This window comes from Hemibagrus wyckioides, linkage group LG14 (assembly GCF_019097595.1).
Source record: "Hemibagrus wyckioides isolate EC202008001 linkage group LG14, SWU_Hwy_1.0, whole genome shotgun sequence".
Classification (NCBI taxonomy): Eukaryota; Metazoa; Chordata; class Actinopteri; order Siluriformes; family Bagridae; genus Hemibagrus; species Hemibagrus wyckioides.
In genome coordinates this window covers 20,166,280-20,185,832 of record NC_080723.1, presented here as the reverse complement: position 1 = coordinate 20,185,832, position 19,553 = coordinate 20,166,280, and the positions used below count along the sequence as shown (strand labels likewise).

At 37.7% G+C, this 19,553-nt stretch overlaps 1 protein-coding gene and 2 gene segments (V, D, J or C); 2 read left to right on the top strand and 1 right to left on the bottom strand.

Moving 5' to 3' along the window:
- Positions 1 to 2,711: 2,711 nt before the first annotated feature.
- LOC131364588 (immunoglobulin kappa light chain-like) lies at positions 2,712 to 7,644 on the top strand. Its single transcript, XM_058407778.1, has 3 exons — positions 2,712 to 2,959; positions 6,495 to 6,580; positions 7,249 to 7,644. Exons 1-3 carry the CDS (start codon positions 2,712 to 2,714, stop codon positions 7,569 to 7,571), a joined length of 657 nt encoding a protein of 218 aa, XP_058263761.1. The 3' UTR covers positions 7,572 to 7,644.
- A 2,409-nt stretch (positions 7,645 to 10,053) lies between these two features.
- Positions 10,054 to 11,751, top strand: LOC131364586 (Ig kappa-b4 chain C region-like). The segment is given in 3 exon segments: positions 10,054 to 10,130; positions 10,645 to 10,697; positions 11,356 to 11,751. Coding segments are annotated over 3 exon segments (450 nt in total).
- A 1,589-nt stretch (positions 11,752 to 13,340) lies between these two features.
- On the bottom strand, positions 13,341 to 18,383 carry LOC131364585 (immunoglobulin kappa variable 6D-21-like). The segment is given in 3 exon segments: positions 13,341 to 13,378; positions 17,850 to 18,218; positions 18,329 to 18,383. Coding segments are annotated over 3 exon segments (456 nt in total).
- Positions 18,384 to 19,553: the final 1,170 nt, after the last annotated feature.

Here is a 19,553-nt window from a genome sequence, read left to right as displayed (position 1 = left end):
TAGTAAATGTTTACTGGTTGCACAAAATCTGTCAACATATTTACTTCTCATTGTGGAAGGTGTTCACTGTTGGTTTTTATTTAAATTAGAAAACTATTTAACAAGATCTGACCATTTCCTTGCTGTTGGCAACAATACATCGTGGGAGTGTAAGGACACATCTTCCACGATTCGATCCAATATGATTCAACACAAGATTTCAATGACAGAATTTTCATAAAAACTGACTGAAGAGATTCCTTTTTAATATCTGAATAAAAAAACAATGCCTAACAAAGTGCCTTTTTGTCTACTCTTTGTTAAGTTTAATATTGTAAAGAAAATGTATCTTAAACGTAAAAATGGATACATTCCCTCTTAAAACTGAGAGAACAAACAAGACCCAGAGAGAAACCATTCAGAATACATGATCCATAATGAGCTCCAAATCCGCATCTGGGGAGTCAGTTTAATCAGAAGTAGAGCTCCAAAGATGGCTAAAATGCCGCCTTTTCAGAACTGCCTCCCTCTTGAATACTTATGTTCCCCTACAGTGTGAGGCTGATTTGTCTGAAAGCTCCTGAGAAGTTTAACTGTTATAACCTGTTTATAAAAGCTGTATAACTTGTATCTGAAGCCATCGATCACTTCACAAGTTCAGATGATTTCCTGTAATAGTGTAGACTCTGATCATGTGACTAGTGCACGCTACAGATTTGAGCTTTTGCACAGATTGTGATCTCTGGTGTTCAAACAGAGCAACTGCATGAGATGCATTATTAACAGAATGCTGATTTCCATGAAATGAAATCACACAATGCACATTATAGCATTTTTGCATTGCGATGCATTAATACACCCCTACTAGTCAGTTCTCCAAAGGGCTTTTTATGAGAAAAAATAATTAACAGCAAATTATCAGTAACATTTCATGAATACTGACTTGTGTTAGTGAGGTAAAAGTTTCAAAACTCTGTTAGAACAGAAGATAGAAAGACTAAAAAACCCCACAAAAACAATGTTGAATTTTAATGTAGGCTACAAACAAGTTTTATTCTGGCATCCAGAGGATCAATCAATGAATCAGTCAATCAATCAATCAATCAAACTTTATTACAGACTCAAGGTCCAATATTTAAAAACACACACAGAAGAAAAAACAAAAAACACAGAAATAATCAACAAAAAAAAAACATGTAAATCACTGCGTTAAAAAAATACAGTGGTGCCAGTGATCCCACAACTTGGACTGATACCGTGTGGTACTAAACTTTATATTCGGCCCATAATAATCTCATTCTCAGAAGCATTAACCCGGCAGATAAATTTATACATTAGATGACGTAACACGGCTTTAAATGTGTTTACTCCCACACTCACAAACATTTCACTTGCACTATGCCATCTACGTTTCCTTAATAAAATTCTCAGTGCATCATTATAAGCTACTTGTAGCCTTTGTAAGCTAGACATTCGATAATTTGTCCACAAATGTGCATTATAGAGAGGTGTACAATATGCTTTAAACAGTGACGTCTTCACTTTGTCTGAACATGAGTTAAACTTCTGTAAAAGAATATTAGCCTGCATATACAGCATGCAACGTTGCCGTTCAATGTCCTCATCATCTGTCATATGCTCAGTTAAAAAATGACCAAGATATTTCACCTTTGCACACATTATTACTGAAATAATACATAAGACATTTTGGTGTCTGTTTTGGCCTGTCTACTTCTAGAAAATGCTTGAAGTGGATTATGTTTACTCTTAAAGAACCAAGAACACCACTAACAAAATTAATTTGAAAAATAACACAGAATTCGATGAAGAAATGCAGCTGAAACTAATGTGCTTCTAGCCCAGACTAGACATAAGCTATGATCTTTATATACAAATTAACATAATTTATTTTTTCATGAATTAAACTTATCTAGGGTTGTTACAGTTACCCTAACCCTAACCCTAGATTATGATACACATCCTCAGAGATGTGGACACCCAGGAACTTAAGGCTGGAGAAACGCTCTACTTCAGACCCGTTGATGTAAATAGGGGAGTGTCTGCTGCTGTTAGATTTCCAGAAGTCCACAATGAGCTCTTTGGTCTTTGAGGTGTTGAGGGTGAGGTTGTTCATGGAACACCATGCTGACAGTCTTTAGATCTCCTGCCTGTAGGCCGATTCATCGTTGTTGCTGATTCGGCCAACAACTGTGGTATCATCTGCATACTTGATGAAGACGTTGGAGTTATGTTGCGGAACACAGTCAAGGGTGAACAGGGATTAGAGCAGTAGGCTCAGCACACAGCCTTGTGGGATGCCGGTGTTCGGGATTAGGGTTGAGGATAAGTGATTACCCAACCTTACAGACTGAAGTCGATTTGTTAAAAAAGTCCATAATCCAGCTGCAAATGGATGTGCAGATACACAGGTCACTGAGCTTAGTGATCAGTTTACTAGGGATGACTGTATTAAATGTGGAGCTGAAGTCACTGAACAACATCCGAATGTATGTATTGTTATTGTCCAGGTGGGTGAGAGCTAGATGAAGAGCAGTGGAAATAGCATCCTCTGTAGACCTATTTGGGCGATAGGCAAACTGGTCTGGGTCCAGTGTAGGTGGGAGAAATGCTATGAGGTGACTTAGAACCAGCTTCTCAAAGCACTTCATAACAATGGGGGTGAGTGCAACAGGGCGGAAATCTTCACAGAAGAATGGTTGGGCACTGGTATGATGGTTGTAGTCTTCAGACATATTGGACCAGTGGCCTGGGCCAGTGACAGGTTGAAAATGTCAGTGAAGACTTGCACCAGTTGGTCAGCACAACTCCTGAGCACACGTCTGGGTGTGCCATCAGGGCCAGCTGACTTACGTGGATCTACTCTGCTCAGTGCTGAGTGTACCTCTGTTGTGGAGAGTGATATTGGAAGATCAGCCATGGAGGAGTCATCATTCCTGGTGTGTATGACGCCCTGGTCAAAGTGAGCAAAGAAGTGGTTGAACTCGACTGGAAGGAAGGCATTACTGGTTGGTAGAGACTGTATTGTTGGTTTGTGGTCAGTGATGGTTTGGATGCCTTTCCACATGCGTCTGGGGTTGGTGTTGCAGTGGAAGTGCTCCTCGATACCCAGTTTATGTGCATGCCTGGCTTTCCTAATGCCCCTTCACAGGTTGGCTCTGCCTCTGCTGTAGTTCCTCTGCATTGCTGGATTTAAAAGCAGCATCTCTTGCTTTCAGAAAGAGGCGGATCTCAGAGTTCATTCATGGCTTCTGGTTAGGAAAGTGTTTCACATGTTTGACTACAGAGTTGTGTGAATTTTACTTCTGGAGTCAGATGGTGATTTTCTGGAAAATACTGCTAAATTGGTCTAGGAAACATGAATAAATGAATTGGAGAGAGAAGTTCAAACTTGAAACATGTTTTTCATTTCTTAGAAAGGAGTTAGGACTAACTAATGAATAAATCATTAATCATACAGTGTTTTTTGTAAATATAACCACAATTAGTTCACTCTGTCTGTGTGTGTGTGTGTGTGTGTGTGTGTGTTATTGTTATTATTATTATTATTATTATTATTATTATTATTATTATTATTATTTTTGTTTTTATTATTATTATTATTATTATTATTATTATTATTATTATTATTATTATTATTATTATTATAAATAATAATAATAAATAATATCATTATTATTCTCCCATGCCATTTCATTCCATACTTTCACAGGGGGCTTTGGGTTTATAATTTTATATGTGCTCTATTTTGACGTAACAAATAATTGAGAGAAATCATCACTGAAAATGTGATTCAGATTGAAGATGTAAATCATTTTCTTTTAAATTAAATTATACAAATGCTTATGATACTTTCCAAGCCCCATCTAATAGTCAAATACTGACACGATGGTTATGGAAATTAAACCTTTTTAACCATGATTATATCTCTGTAGATTATTATATTTTACTAAAATATAATTTTTCTAACAATATTAAGAGTATATTTTATTTGTTTATTTGAATTCCCACAACATCAGAATGGTTAGTTGGGTCCTCTGTTGCTGTGAATAAATCTCAATGATTCAGTTGGTCACAGTGTCAGTGAGCAACACCACCCCAACCTCCACACCATGAGGCTGTAGTCATGAGGTGATCAGACTGCAGAGAACAGCAGCACTACAGAGAGCTGAAGGACCAGAGCAGAGTAAAGTCCTTCACCACTGACACAAGCCAACAGACTGAAGGACACTGTGCCTGACCCACACCTAAAAGACATGCACCAGACCCTGAAACATCAACACCAGGAAAGTCCATCAATCAGGAATGAGACTGTTGGAGCTCCACTGCAACCAGCATGTAGTGAACTGATTGATGTGAACTGATGGAGTAAACATGATAGTAATGTAATGTAAATAGATGAGAGGTGGTGTTTCAAACCTCGTCCTCTGAACTCATCAAACATCTTTAAGAGCAAAACACCTCTCTTTCTGAAATAGACATTTTGGTGTATGTCTAGAAAATTGCTTAAAAATTATTATTTTTAACTTTTATCAAGCAAGAACACAACCAACATTAACACAGAATTCTATGAAGACATGCAGCTGAGACTGATGTCCTTCTAGCCCAGACTAGACATAAGCTGAGGACTATATACACAAATTAACATCATTTTTTGTTCATTAATTTAACTTACGATGGGTTCTTACAGTTACCCTAACCCTAACCATAGATTATGATGAGAATTAATTTTACCTTTCATATTTTCTGATACTCTGGAGTATATCTAAACACCACAGTGAGTCAGTGTGTCCAAACATCAGTACAAAACTAACACTTATTAGTAAGACAATATCAGGAAAAATGGAAACCTGACCATTAAGTTGGAATGTGTTTTCATGTAATTGGATTTTGCTACAAGACCCATTCATGAAAAGATGCACACAAAAAACTGTATGAAAACCAGTCTTTGTGAGCAGGACATTTGGAGTGAATGTGTGGAGAATCATATGAAACAGAAATGAATTTGATAATCAGATACTTGATATTTGTAAAATTATGATATTGTGACAGTAATCACCATGACTATAGAAAACTACAAAAAAAGTGGATGTAAGGGACTGTGTGCAGTGTGCTGTGATGATTATTGAGAGATCTCTAATGTGAGTTAGTGTGGTGTGGTTCCTCTCCTCCACAGGGTGACATTGTGTCGTATCACATCCTCCAACTCAGCACCTGCAGTCTCTCCCAGCTGCAGCAGTTCAGTCTCTCTACAATCTGACTGAGGGAGGTTTTTGTACGACTCTATAACACTGTGTGAACAGGTTGGTGCTACTGATGTAATGGAAACTCTGACAGTAGTAATCTCCTGCATCTTCAGTCTGGACTCCACTGATGGTCAGAGTGAAATCAGATCCAGATCCACTGCCACTGAAACGAGCTGGAATACCTGACTCTCGCTGATTTGCGAGCTTAATCAGGAGTTTAGGAGCTTCTCCAGGTTTCTGCTGATACCAGTGTAAAGGTTGATTACTCCAGCCTTGGTACACCTGTGGATTAGTTCTACAGTTGATGGTGACTGTTTCTCCTGGAAGAGCAGATTTCACTGCAGGAGTCTGAGTTACTGTGGCTTGACCTCTGCATTCTGAAAAATACACAATAACGCAGCATGAAACTGAAATATTCTAATAGAAACAATAAGTGTATTAGTATGAACAGATCATTGTAGAGATAAAATATGAAGCAGTGTCTGACCTTGAGTCCAGAGGATCAGTGTCCAGATGAACACGGGGATGAAAGTCATGGTAGCTGTGGGTGAAGTTGCTGTAGCAGCAGCTCTCAGTCATGAAGTGTTAAAGTCACAGCGCTATAAACACTCCCAGAGCACTGAAGCATGTGCTGCCAATGCAAAGTGTCCTCTAAGTATGGAAACACCTTTACCACATTCCAACAATCTTACTGTCATTCTCACACTACTACAGAGTTATTGTGTGAATTTTACTTCTGGAGTCAGAAGGAGATTTTCTGGAAAATACTTTTAGGTATAAGTTGCATAAATAAGTGAATTAGAAAGATAATTTTATGAAATATTTGTTTCAAGTGTATAAATGCAGTAGAGAAATGACAGAAGTTCAGATTTTCTCTTTAATTCGATCAGGATTCAGACTGACTACAGAGGAGATGTAGAAGAGATCAACATTAAAAAGTTATTCTTTACTATATTTATGTGTCATGTTTATTGTGTTTCTGACTGTAGAGATGAATCTCATCACTAATCCATCATTCAGTGTTATTTCTCCTCCAGTCTTCTGCAGTGTGTACAGTACACTGTGCTCCAGAGTCAGACCTTTTTACTGAAACATCACTGAGTTTAAACAGATGAGTGATGAAGAAAACTTACTTATGAAGAAATCTTCAATCTTACAGTTGTGTTCTGTAAATATAACAACAATTATTGAACTGTGTGTGTGTGTGTGTGCGTGTGTGTGTGTGTGTGTGTGTGTGTGTGTTCACTGTAGTGTGACAGAGGTTTTTGTACGATGGCTTCATAGGAATGTATCACTGTGGTGGACTTTTGGTGGAGGAACCAAACTCATTATGAAAAGTAAGTGCCTTATTTGTTTAAATGCTCATAGAGTCATTAGTTCTTTTTATGAATTCCGTGAAACTGATAAATTTACTGCAAATTAATACTGTGAAATTTTGATAAAGAAATTGGTCTTTTCAATAAAAGAGAGAAAAGTGGAATGTGGTGTGAAGAGGAGAGAGCTGTTTCTAGGTTCTCGGTTTCATTTGTCATTTTTTAAAATTCTGATGAAGTCAATTCATCTATTTTTAAGGTTCATGTGAAATGTTAGATTTTATTTCATTAAATTTTTGCTTTGTGTTACTCTAATTAATCACAATGGAACTTTGTGTAACAGTTTGTTTTATTGTTTGTTTACATTTTTTGTTGATTTCCCATTAAATTATAACCTATAAATAATTATTAGGATGATTTAAAAAATTAAACAAAGATGACTTTACCATGGTGTGATGGTTATTTAAGCACGGTGTGTTTTATTTAATAGATGGAGATTTTGTTGAGCTGCAGTTTGGTTGGATAATGTTATCAGAATTGTGTCCTGTTGTACGATGTCCAGATAAACTACTGCATCTGCTCTACAGCTGAACTGAAGGACCAAATATCACCATGTTCAGTATGATAGAGTTCACATTAACATTAATCTAATTGTGTGTGTGTGTGTGTGTGTGTGTGTGTTCGTTCTTCAGCTGGTCCGATGGTGAAGCCCTCCGTGTCTCTGCTCCCTCCCTCCTCTCTGCAGCGCTCTGAGGGAACGGCCTCACTGCTCTGCCTGCTCTCGGCCTATTCTCCACAGGGGGCGCTGCTGAGCTGGACCGTGGATGGTGCTGAGGTAAATGAAGGGGTTCTGACCAGCACAGAAGAACAGAAGAACGGCGTCTACAGCCGCAGCAGCACCCTGACCCTCAGCAAAGAACGCTGGGAGGAGGCTGAGGTGTTCGGCTGTACCGTCTCCCACCACGACACCACTCAGGTCGCCTCGTTCCGAAAGAGCCGCTGTGAAGTCCACTAGAATTCAAGTGTACACTTTAAACCATGCTTAGCAGTCTGAGGTGATGTCAGTGGTGTAGCTCTGCTGAAATAAAGCTTCAATGTGGAAAGCAGGTCTCCTTTTTCATTAGTGAAGTGTCTTTGGCAGCGATTTGGAACAGCACCTTTAACAGCAGGTTGAGTGCAGCGCTGTGTGTTGTGCTTGAGTGAGTTTAGCAGAAGAACCATGAACATCTGCTGAAAGTGGTGATCTATTCTGGGTCTCAGAGCTCTTCATGCAAATCTGTATGTGTGTGTGTGTGTGTGTGTGTATAACACTCTTCAGTCTGCCTCTTTATTTACAACCATGGGAGGAGGAACACTTTCAATTCTTATTTCTCTGATTGGTCAGAATTTGCATAAACTATCAAAACATTTAACAAATTTCAATAAAATACATCAAAGAATAAACTGATGTATGAAAAAACATTTCAAATGATCTCTTTTAATGGAAAATAGCAACTTTGATAACAATGAAACATCTAGTGCTTTTTTTATTTGGATCTTCTAATACTTGTAGTCGTAATCTATAATAAGGGTCAAGACACTGACTGACACAGAGAACGTAGACAGATCCATCCTTAAATTAGAACCCAGAAACTAGAACAGAAATGAAGAACTATTGTGATGAAATAATAAAAAAGAAAGAAAAAATGAAATATACAGAAAGAGCTCAAATGTTTCTTTAATCTTTATTTAGTCTTGTTCATGTAGTGATGAGTCTATCAGCATCATCATGGCCCAGATACAACAGACTGCTCTGAGTTAATCATGACTTAACTAGTAAGCAGATACTTACAGGAATGTTGTGTAAGATTTTAGAACAATTTTGAAGGTCCTGATGATGTAAAATTCATGGAATATGGGATATATTTTAATCACTTTTAGATAAAAGCAATAAATCAGTCATTCAAGGATGAGAATAACTATTTAACTTTAGTTGAAGTGTGTGTAATGTGCTACATCTAACATAGATACAGGTACAACTTCTGTAATGACAGGAACAGATATAGAATGGTCAGGGGTCATGGATAAAGCTGGGTCATTAATGGAGGAATCAGATTATATTAGAGCCACACCTCCATGCTATATGTCTCCTGATTCAATATTGCACCAGGCATGAAGGAGACCTGAGGCACAAGACAGCACAGGAAGTAGTAATGCACTCTCTGTCTTGAGAATATTTACATTTACAGCATTTATCAGATGGCTTTATCCAGAGTCACTTACAAAAGTAGAACTGCTTTGTAATCTCCAAAAACACATCCTCACTGACTAATAAAATATTATGAAGCTAAATCCCTGTTAGAGGAGACAGCTTAAGTTAGTACAGCAGCACAGCAACAGTAGAAGATGAGGTTTTCTAATAAATTCTCATTTTAGTGCTTGGTGTTTGAAGGGAATTGGTCTTTCTTTGAAGACAGATAGTGAATCAGCTTTTCAGTCAGCCAGAGGAAGTTCATTCCTCCACCTGGGGGCCAAGTCAGAGAAGAGTCTCAATATGAAGAGAGAAGGTCAGATGGGTCAGATGGGTCATTAACTGGAGGAATGCGATTATATTAGAGCCACACCTTCATGCTATATCTGTCCTGATTCAAGATAGCAGCAAGTTCTCATGGTCAAGAGGAGTTACACCAGTGACTGAGTCAGAATCCAGAGCAGGACCAGAGTTTAACCTGAAACAAACACAAGACAGAGACTGAGGCTGAGACCAGATTAATAACAGGGATTGATTCTGGGTCAGAAATAGAGAATGTACTGAGGGTAGGATTAGTGATAAACTTGTGATATATAGAAAATTGCAGAACTATTTATGTTAAACTGTTGGTTGTGATGGACTGTGTGCAGTGTGGTGTGATGATTATTGAGAGATCTCTAATGTGAGTTGTGAGTAAGTGTGGTGTGGTTCCTCTCCTCCACAGAGTGTCATTGTGTTGTATCACATCCTCCAACTCATCACCTGCAGTCACTCCCAGCTGCAGCAGTTCAGTCTCTCTACAATCTGACTGAGGGAGGTTTTTGTACGACTCTATAACACTGTGTGAACAGGTTGGTGCTACTGATGTAATGGTAACTCTGACAGTAGTAATCTCCTGCATCTTCAGTCTGGACTCCACTGATGGTCAGAGTGAAATCAGATCCAGATCCACTGCCACTGAAACGAGCTGGAATACCTGACAGACGCTGATTTGCGATCTTAATCAGGAGTTTAGGAACTTCTCCAGGTTTCTGCTGATACCAGTGTAAGTAGTGACCATATGAGCTGTGATGATACACTGCCGGACTGGTTCTACAGTTGATGGTGACTGTTTCTCCTGGAAGAGCAGATTTCACTGCAGGAGTCTGAGTTACTGTGGCTTGACCTCTGCATTCTGAAAAATACACAATAACGCAGCATGAAACTGAAATATTCTAATAGAAACAATAAGTGTATTAGTATGAACAGATCATTGTAGAGATAAAATATGAAGCAGTGTCTGACCTTGAGTCCAGAGGATCAGTGTCCAGATGAAGACGGGGATGAAAGTCATGGTAGCTGTGGGTGAAGTTGCTGTAGCAGCAGCTCTCAGTCATGAAGTGTTAAAGTCACAGCGCTATAAACACTCCCAGAGCACTGAAGCATGTGCTGCCAATGCAAAGTGTCCTCTAAGTATGGAAACACCTTTACCACATTCCAACAATCTTACTGTCATTCTCACACTACTACAGAGTTATTGTGTGAATTTTGTTTCTGGAGTCTGATGGAGCTTTTCTGGAAAATACTTTTAGGTCAAAATTGAATAAATAAATTAATTGGAGAGAAAAGTTGAATCTTGAATATTTTTTTCATTTCTTGGAAATTTTCAGGAGTTAGGACTAACTAATGATTTATTTTACTAATGGGGAAATCGTTAATCATACAGTTGTGTTCTGCAAATATAACCACAATTAGTTAACTCTGTTTGTGTGTGTGTGTGTGTGTGTGTGTGTGTGTGTGTCGGTGTGTGTGTGTGTGTGTGTGTGTGTGTGTGTGTGTTCACTGTAGTGTGACAGGTTTTTGTATGACGGCTTCATAGGAATGTATCACTGTGGTGGACTTTTGGTGGAGGAACCAAACTGTCTGTGGGCCGTAAGTAACCTGTTTATTAATTACTGAAATGGAGTGTGTTCAGATTCTTCATAAAAAGTAAAAAGATTATAGTCCATAGGGGTTTTTTTGTCTTTAAATTCCGTTTAATGAAATGTGAAGTCAGGATAAAGTCATTTTGTTTCTGAAATTTAACTTATATTAGATGTTTCTCAAAATGTATCTCACTACAGTACTAATAGTTCATTTTAATTCATAGTAAATTTACAACCAAAACATATATTATTGTTTGTGCAAATTAGTCACAGTGTTTCACTCAATTATTCTAACTACATTTAATATCTCAGAGACTCTGACTTTATGAACAGATGACCTGAAGGCTAGAATGAATTTATTTAAATTATAAATTTGTTTTACTTTAAATGCTGTTTAATTACATTATAAAATGTGTTTAATATTTCTTATTATTGAAGGTACAGTACAATTAAATTTGAACTTTTAATGTTCACAATAATATAAATCATTATAGCTGTAAGATGTAAAAGTATTTGAATTGAATGTGAAACGTTTGTGATGCTCCACTGATCTCAGTTCTGCTCTGTAAGATATAAAGGGAAGTGAAACACACACAGTGAGCTGAAACAAAGCCTGAGTGACTGACAGCTGTCCATTCCTGTCTCACCTCTGTGTGTGTGTGTAGGTGTCACCCAGCCCAGTGTGACGGTGCTGCCCCCCTCCAGTGTGGAGCTGCAGCAGGAGAAGGTCACACTCATGTGTGTGGCCTACAAGGGCTTCCCCTCGGACTGGAAGTTGAGCTGGAAGGTTGATGGCAGCAGCTGGAGCTCGGGGGAAAGCAGCAGCACCTCCGGTCTGAACGCTGACGGCCTCTACAGCTGGAGCAGCACACTGAGCCTCCACCGGGAGCAGTGGAGGAACAAGGTGGTGACCTGTGAGGCCTCCAAAGACAACCAACCTACTGTGGTGAGCACAGTGAACACAGAGCAGTGCTCAGAGCTGTGAGATCACACACACTTTACTCAGCTCACCTTCTACTGCTTCACTGTGTGGTACATGTGGCCTTTACTGCTCAAATCATCCTCTCTCATCATTTCATTTGTGTTATTAACATGTGAGCTCACACACTCCTCAGTTTAACTCATCTCTTCTTCTTAATTATCACCTAAATATGTGTTAAGTGTGTGGATCACTGCAATGTCCTGCTTTGAATTATTAATAAAAGCTTTTGAATCAGTAAACACGCTTGCTTTATATTGTTGATTAAACACATCATACACAAATCACCTATGCATCTGTCTCAGTATCTGCTGTAGAACCTGATCATTCATGAGAAAAACAAATAATAATAATAATAATAATAATAATAATAATAATTATTATTATTATTATTATTATTATTATTATTATTATTATTATTATTATTATTATTATTATTACTAATAATAATAATAAATAATAAATAATATCATTATTATTCTCCCATGCCATTTCATTCCATACTTTCACAGGGGGCTTTGGGTTTATAATTTTATATGTGCTCTATTTTGACGTAACAAATAATTGAGAGAAATCATCACTGAAAATGTGATTCAGATTGAAGATGTAAATCATTTTCTTATAAATTAAATTATACAAATGCTTATGATACTTTCCAAGCCCCATCTAATAGTCAAATACTGACACGATGGTTATGGAAATTAAACCTTTTTAACCATGATTATATCTCTGTAGATTATTATATTTTACTAAAATATAATTTTTCTAACAATATTAAGAGTATATTTTATTTGGTTAGTGGAATTCCCACAACATCAGAATGGTTAGTTGGGTCCTCTGTTGCTGTGAATAAATCTCAATGATTCAGTTGGTCACAGTGTCAGTGAGCAACACCACCCCAAACTCCACACCATGAGGCTGTAGTCATGAGGTGATCAGACTGCAGAGAACAGCAGCACTACAGAGAGCTGAAGGACCAGAGCAGAGTAAAGTCCTTCACCACTGACACAAGCCAACAGACTGAAGGACACTGTGCCTGACCAAAGCATAATAGACATGAACCAGACCCTGAAACATCAACACCAGGAAAGTCCATCAATCAGGAACGGGACTGTTGGAGCTCCACTGCAACCAGCATGTAGTGAACTGATTGATGTGAACTGATGGAGTAAACATGATAGAATAGTAATGTAAATAGATGAGAGGTGGCGTCTCAAACCTCGTCCTCTGAACTCGTCAAACATCTTTAAGACCAAAACACCTCTCTTACTGAAATAGACATTTTGGTGTATGTCTAGAAAATTGCTTAAAAATTATTATTTTTAACTTTTATCAAGCAAGAACACAACCAACATTAACACAGAATTCTATGAAGACATGCAGCTGAGACTGATGTCCTTCTAGCCCAGACTAGACATAAGCTGAGGACTATATACACAAATTAACATAATTTATTTGTTCATTAATTTAACTTATCCAGGATTCTTACAGTTACCCTAACCCTAACCATAGATTATGATGAGAATTAATTTTACCTTTCATATTTTCTGATACTCTGGAGTTAAACACCACAGTGAGTCAGTGTGTCCAAACATCAGTACAAAACTAACACTTATTAGTAAGACAATATCAAGAAAAATGGAAACCTGACCATTAAGTTGGAATGTGTTTTCATGAGGTGTAATTGGATTTTGCTGCAAGACCCATGCCTGCAAGAAAAGATGCACACAAACAAAACTGTATGAAAACCAGTCTTTGTGAGCAGGATAGTTTAGATGGAGTAAATGTGTGGGGAATCATACAAAACAGAAATGAATTTGATAATCAGATACTTGATATTAGTAAAATTATGATATTGTGACAGTGAGCACCATCTCTGTAGAAAACTACAAAAGTAGTGGATGTGATGGACTGTGTGCAGTGTGGTGTGATGATTATTGAGAGATCTCTAATGTGAGTTGTGAGTTAGTGTGGTGTGGTTCCTCTCCTCCACAGAGTACCATTGTGTCGTATCACATCCTCCAACTCAGCACCTGCAGTCACTCCCAGCTGCAGCAGTTCAGTCTCTCTACAATCTGACTGAGGGAGGTTTTTGTACGACTCTATAACACTGTGATACGACCAGATATTACTGATGTAATGTACACTCTGACAGTAGTAATCTCCTGCATCTTCAGTCTGGACTCCACTGATGGTCAGAGTGAAATCAGATCCAGATCCACTGCCACTGAAACGAGCTGGAATACCTGACTCTCGCTGATTTGCAAACTTAATCAGGAGTTTAGGAGCTTCTCCAGGTTTCTGCTGATACCAGTGTAAATAGTTATTATTATACACTGCCGGATTAGTTCTACAGTTGATGGTGACTGTTTCTCCTGGAAGAGCAGATTTCACTGCAGGAGTCTGAGTTACTGTGGCTTGACCTCTGCATTCTGAAAAATACACAATAACGCAGCATGAAACTGAAATATTCTAATAGAAACAATAAGTGTATTAGTATGAACAGATCATTGTAGAGATAAAATATGAAGCAGTGTCTGACCTTGAGTCCAGAGGATCAGTGTCCAGATGAAGACGGGGATCAAAGTCATGGTAGCTGTGGGTGAAGTTGCTGTAGCAGCAGCTCTCAGTCATGAAGTGTTAAAGTCACAGCGCTATAAACACTCCCAGAGCACTGAAGCATGGGGTTTGAATGCAAAAAAAAGCATTTTCACTACAGACACGTTACAAACAGAACTGAAACCAGTAGGATGAAAATAAAATTCTCAGAAATTGTATTTAAGGTGCTTTCCTTGTTAAATAAAGCATTATAACAGAGATACAGTACTATATGCTTTCTACTTTCTCAAAGCAACTTCATAGTAAATGTTTACTGGTTGCACAAAATCTGTCAACATATTTACTTCTCATTGTGGAAGGTGTTCACTGTTGGTTTTTATTTAAATTAGAAAACTATTTAACAAGATCTGACCATTTCCTTGCTGTTGGCAACAATACATCGTGGGAGTGTAAGGACACATCTTCCACGATTCGATCCAATATGATTCAACACAAGATTTCAATGACAGAATTTTCATAAAAACTGACTGAAGAGATTCCTTTTTAATATCTGAATAAAAAAACAATGCCTAACAATGTGCCTTTTTGTCTACTCTTTGTTAAGTTTAATATTGTAAAGAAAATGTATCTTAAACATAAAAATGTATACATTCCCTCTTAAAACTGAGAGAACAAACAAGATCCAGAGAGAAAAAATTCAGAATACATGATCCATAATGAGCTCCAAATCAGCATCTGGGGAGTCAGTTTAATCAGAAGTAGAGCTCCAAAGATGGCTAAAATGCCGCCTTTTCAGAACTGCCTCCCTCTTGAATACTTATGTTCCCCTACAGTGTGAGGCTGATTTGTCTGAAAGCTACTGAGAAGTTTAACTGTTATAACCTGTTTATAAAAGCTGTATAACTTGTATCTGAAGCCATCGATCACTTCACAAGTTCAGATGATTTCCTGTAATAGTGTAGACTCTGATCATGTGACTAGTGCACGCTATAGATTTGAGGTTTTGCACAGATTGTGATCTCTGGTGTTCAAACAGAGCAACTGCATGAGATGCATTATTAACAGAATGCTGATTTCCATGAAATGAAATCACACAATGCACATTATAGCATTTTTGCATTGCGATGCATTAATACACCCCTACTAGTCAGTTCTCCAAAGGGCTTTTTATGAGAAAAAATAATTAACAGCAAATTATCAGTAACATTTCATGAATACTGACTTGTGTTAGTGAGGTAAAAGTTTCAAAACTCTGTTAGAACAGAAGAAAGAAAGACTAAAAAACCCCACAAAAACAATGTTGAATTTTAATGTAGGCTACAAACAAGTTTTATTCTGGCATCCAGAGGATCAATCAATGAATCAGTCAATCAATCAATCAATCAAACTTTATTACAGACTCAATGTCCAATATTTAAAAACACACACAGAAGAAAAAACAAAAAACACAGACATAATCAACAAAAAAAAAACATGTAAATCACTGCGTTAAAAAAATACAGTGGTGCCAGTGATCCCACAACTTGGACTGATACCGTGTGGTACTAAACTTTATATTCGGACCATAATAATCTCATTCTCAGAAGCATTAACCCGGCAGATAAATTTATACATTAGATGACGTAACACGGCTTTAAATGTGTTTACTCCCACACTCACAAACATTTCACTTGCACTATGCCATCTACGTTTCCTTAATAAAATTCTCAGTGCATCATTATAAGCAACTTGTAGCCTTTGTAAGCTAGACATTCGATAATTTGTCCACAAATGTGCAGTACAGAGAGGTGTACAATATGCTTTAAACAGTGACGTCTTCACTTTGTCTGAACATGAGTTAAACTTCTGTAAAAGAATATTAGCCTGCATATACAGCATGCAACGTTGCCGTTCAATGTCCTCATCATCTGTCATATGCTCAGTTAAAAAATGACCAAGATATTTCACCTTTGCACACACAGCAAGGTCCTTGTCAGACAATTTAAAAACTGGAAAATTTAGGCTCTTGTCCTCCTAAGTTCTACAAATGATCATAACACTCATTATTATTATATAGAATGTCATGCGCAAGACCATAAACAGAACATATGGTTAAAAGTTGTTGAAGACCCGAAATACAAGGGCTAAAAACCACAAGATCATCTGCATACATAATGTGGTTCACCAAGCAGTTCCCAATCATACATCCAGTTCTACAAGCATTCAGGCAATTAGATAAGTCATCCATGTAAAGATTAAAATGTCCAGATAAAGACGGGGATGGAAGTCATGGTAGCTGTGGGTGATGTTTCTGTAGCAGCAGCTTTCAGTGATAAAGTGTTAAAATCACACCTTTACCACATTCCCCCAATCTTACTGTCATTCCCACAGCATCAGAATGGTTAGTGGAGTTCTCTGATTTTGTGAATAAATCTCAATGATTCAGTTGGTCACAGTGTCAGTGAGCAACACCACCCCAAACTCCACACCATGAGGCTGTAGTCATGAGGTGATCAGACTGCAGAGAACAGCAGCACTACAGAGAGCTGAAGGACCAGAGCAGAGTAAAGTCCTTCACCATTGACACAAGCCAACAGGCCAAAGGACATTGTTCCTGACCCACGCCTAAAAGACATGCACCAGACCCTGAAACATCAACACTAAGAAAGTCCATCACTCAGGAATGAGACTGTTGGAGCTCCACTGCAACCAGCATGTAGTGAACTGATTGATGTGAACTGATGGAGTAAACATGATAGACATTTAATGGAAATAGATGAGAGGTGGTGTCTCAAACCCCTCATCAAATATCTTCAAGAGTAAAACACCTCTCTTAATGAAATAAGACATAAGATATTTTGGTGTCTGTTTTAGCCTATGCTTCTAGAAAATGCTTGAAGTGGATTAGGTTTACTTTTGAAGAACCAAGAACATCACCACCAACATTAACACAGAATTCTATGAAGACATGTAGCTGAGACTGGTGTCCTTCAACCCAGACTATTCATAAGCTGAGAACTTTATACACAAAAATGAACATCATGTATTTGTTCATAAATCAAACCTATCTAGGATTGTTATAGTTACCCTACCATTAACCGCAGATTATGATAAGAATTCATTTTTATCTTTTACATTTTCTGATACTCTGGAGTTCAAGTCAAACATCACAGTGAGTCAGTGTGTCCAAACATCAGTATAAAACGAGCACTTATCAGGAAAAAATGGAAACCTGACCATGAGGCAGTAATGTTGTGTGTTTTCAGGAGGTAGGGCAATGGGATTTTGCTGCATGACTCATACAGGTTTTTGATGTCTTTGTGAGCAGGATAGTTTAGATGTATAAAGTGTGGGGGGATCTGATAGAAGAGAAATGAATTTTATATTTAGATATTTGATTTGTAAAACTGTGATGTTTTCAATTGTGACAGTAAACACCATGACTGTAGAAAACTACTACAAACGTAGTGGATATGATGGACTGTGTGCAGTGTGCTGTGATGATTATTGAGTGATTTCTAATGTGAGTTGTGAGTTAGTGTGGTGTGGTTCCTCTCCTCCACAGAGTGCCATTGTGTCGTATCACATCCTCCAACTCAGCACCTGCAGTCACTCCCAGCTGCAGCAGTTCAGTCTCTCTACAATCTGACTGAGGGAGGTTTTTGTACGACTCTATAACACTGTGATACGACCAGATACTACTGATGTAATGTGCACTCTGACAGTAGTAATCTCCTGCATCTTCAGTCTGGACTCCACTGATGGTCAGAGTGAAATCAGATCCAGATCCACTGCCACTGAAACGAGCTGGAATACCTGACTCTCGCTGATTTGCGAACTTAATCAGGAGTTTAGGAGCTTCTCCAGGTTTCTGCTGATACCAGTGTAAACGGTCACCGTATGAGTCTGTATACACTGCCTGACTGGTTCTACAGTTGATGGTGACTGTTTCTCCTGGAAGAGCAGATTTCACTGCAGGAGTCTGAGTTACTGTGACTTGACCTCTGCATTCTGAAAAATACACAATAACGCAGCATGAAACTGAAATATTCTAATAGAAACAATAAGTGTATTAGTATGGACAGATCATTGTAGAGATAAAATATGAAGCAGTGTCTGACCTTGAGTCCAGAGGATCAGTGTCCAGATGAAGACGGGGATGAAAGTCATGGTAGCTGTGGGTGAAGTTGCTGTAGCAGCAGCTCTCAGTCATGAAGTGTTAAAGTCACAGCGCTATAAACACTCCCAGAGCACTGAAGCATGTGCTGCCAATGCAAAGTGTCCTCTAAGTATGGAAACACCTTTACCACATTCCAACAATCTTACTGTCATTCTCACACTACTACAGAGATATTGTGTGAATTTTACTTCTGGAGTCTGATGAAGAATTTATGGAAAATATTTTTAGGTATAACATACATAAATAAGTGAAATTAGAGAGAAAAGTTTAGATTTGTTTCATTTCTTGGAAATTTTCAGGAGTTAGGACTAACTAATGATCTAACTAACTCATAAAGAAATCATTAAAAAGAGGTTTTTGTATGATGGCTTCATAGGAATGTATCACTGTGGTACACTTGGTGGAGGAACCAAACTGTCTGTGGACCTGTTTATTAATTAATGAAATGGAGTGTGTTCAGATTCTTCATGAAAATTGTAAAGTTTATAGTCCATAGGCTATTTTTGTCTTTAAATCCCCTTTAATGAAATGTGAGGTTTGGATTAAAGTCATTTTGTTTCTCAAATTTCTATAATTTTTCGAGGTTTCACAAAATGTATCTGACTATAGTACTAATAGTTCATTTTTATTTACATTAAATGTACGACCAACACATTTATCGTTGTTTGTAAAAAATTAGTGTAACAGTGTTTCAATGAATTATTCTAACTACATTTAATATCTCAGAGACTCTGACTATATGAACAGATGACCGGAAGCAGCAGCAGCAGGTCGAGTGCAGCGCTGTGTGTTGTGCTTGAGTGAGTTTAGCTGAAGAACCATGAACATCTGCTGAAAGTGGTGATCTATTCTGGGTCTCAGAGCTGTTTATGCAAATGTGTGTGTGTGTGTGTTTGTTACACTCTTTAATCTGCCTCTTTATATACAACCAGGTGAGGAGGAACAATTTCAATTCTTACTTATCTGATTTTTAGAATTTGCATCAAATTATTAAAATATTTGACATTCAAATAAAATAACTTAAAGAATGAACTGATGTTCGAGAAAACATTTAAAATGATATTTTCTCTGTTTTACTGGAAAATAACAACCTTGATTAGAATGACACATTTTGTGCTTTTTTTCATATTTTGATTTTCTAATACTTGTAGTCGTAATCCATAATA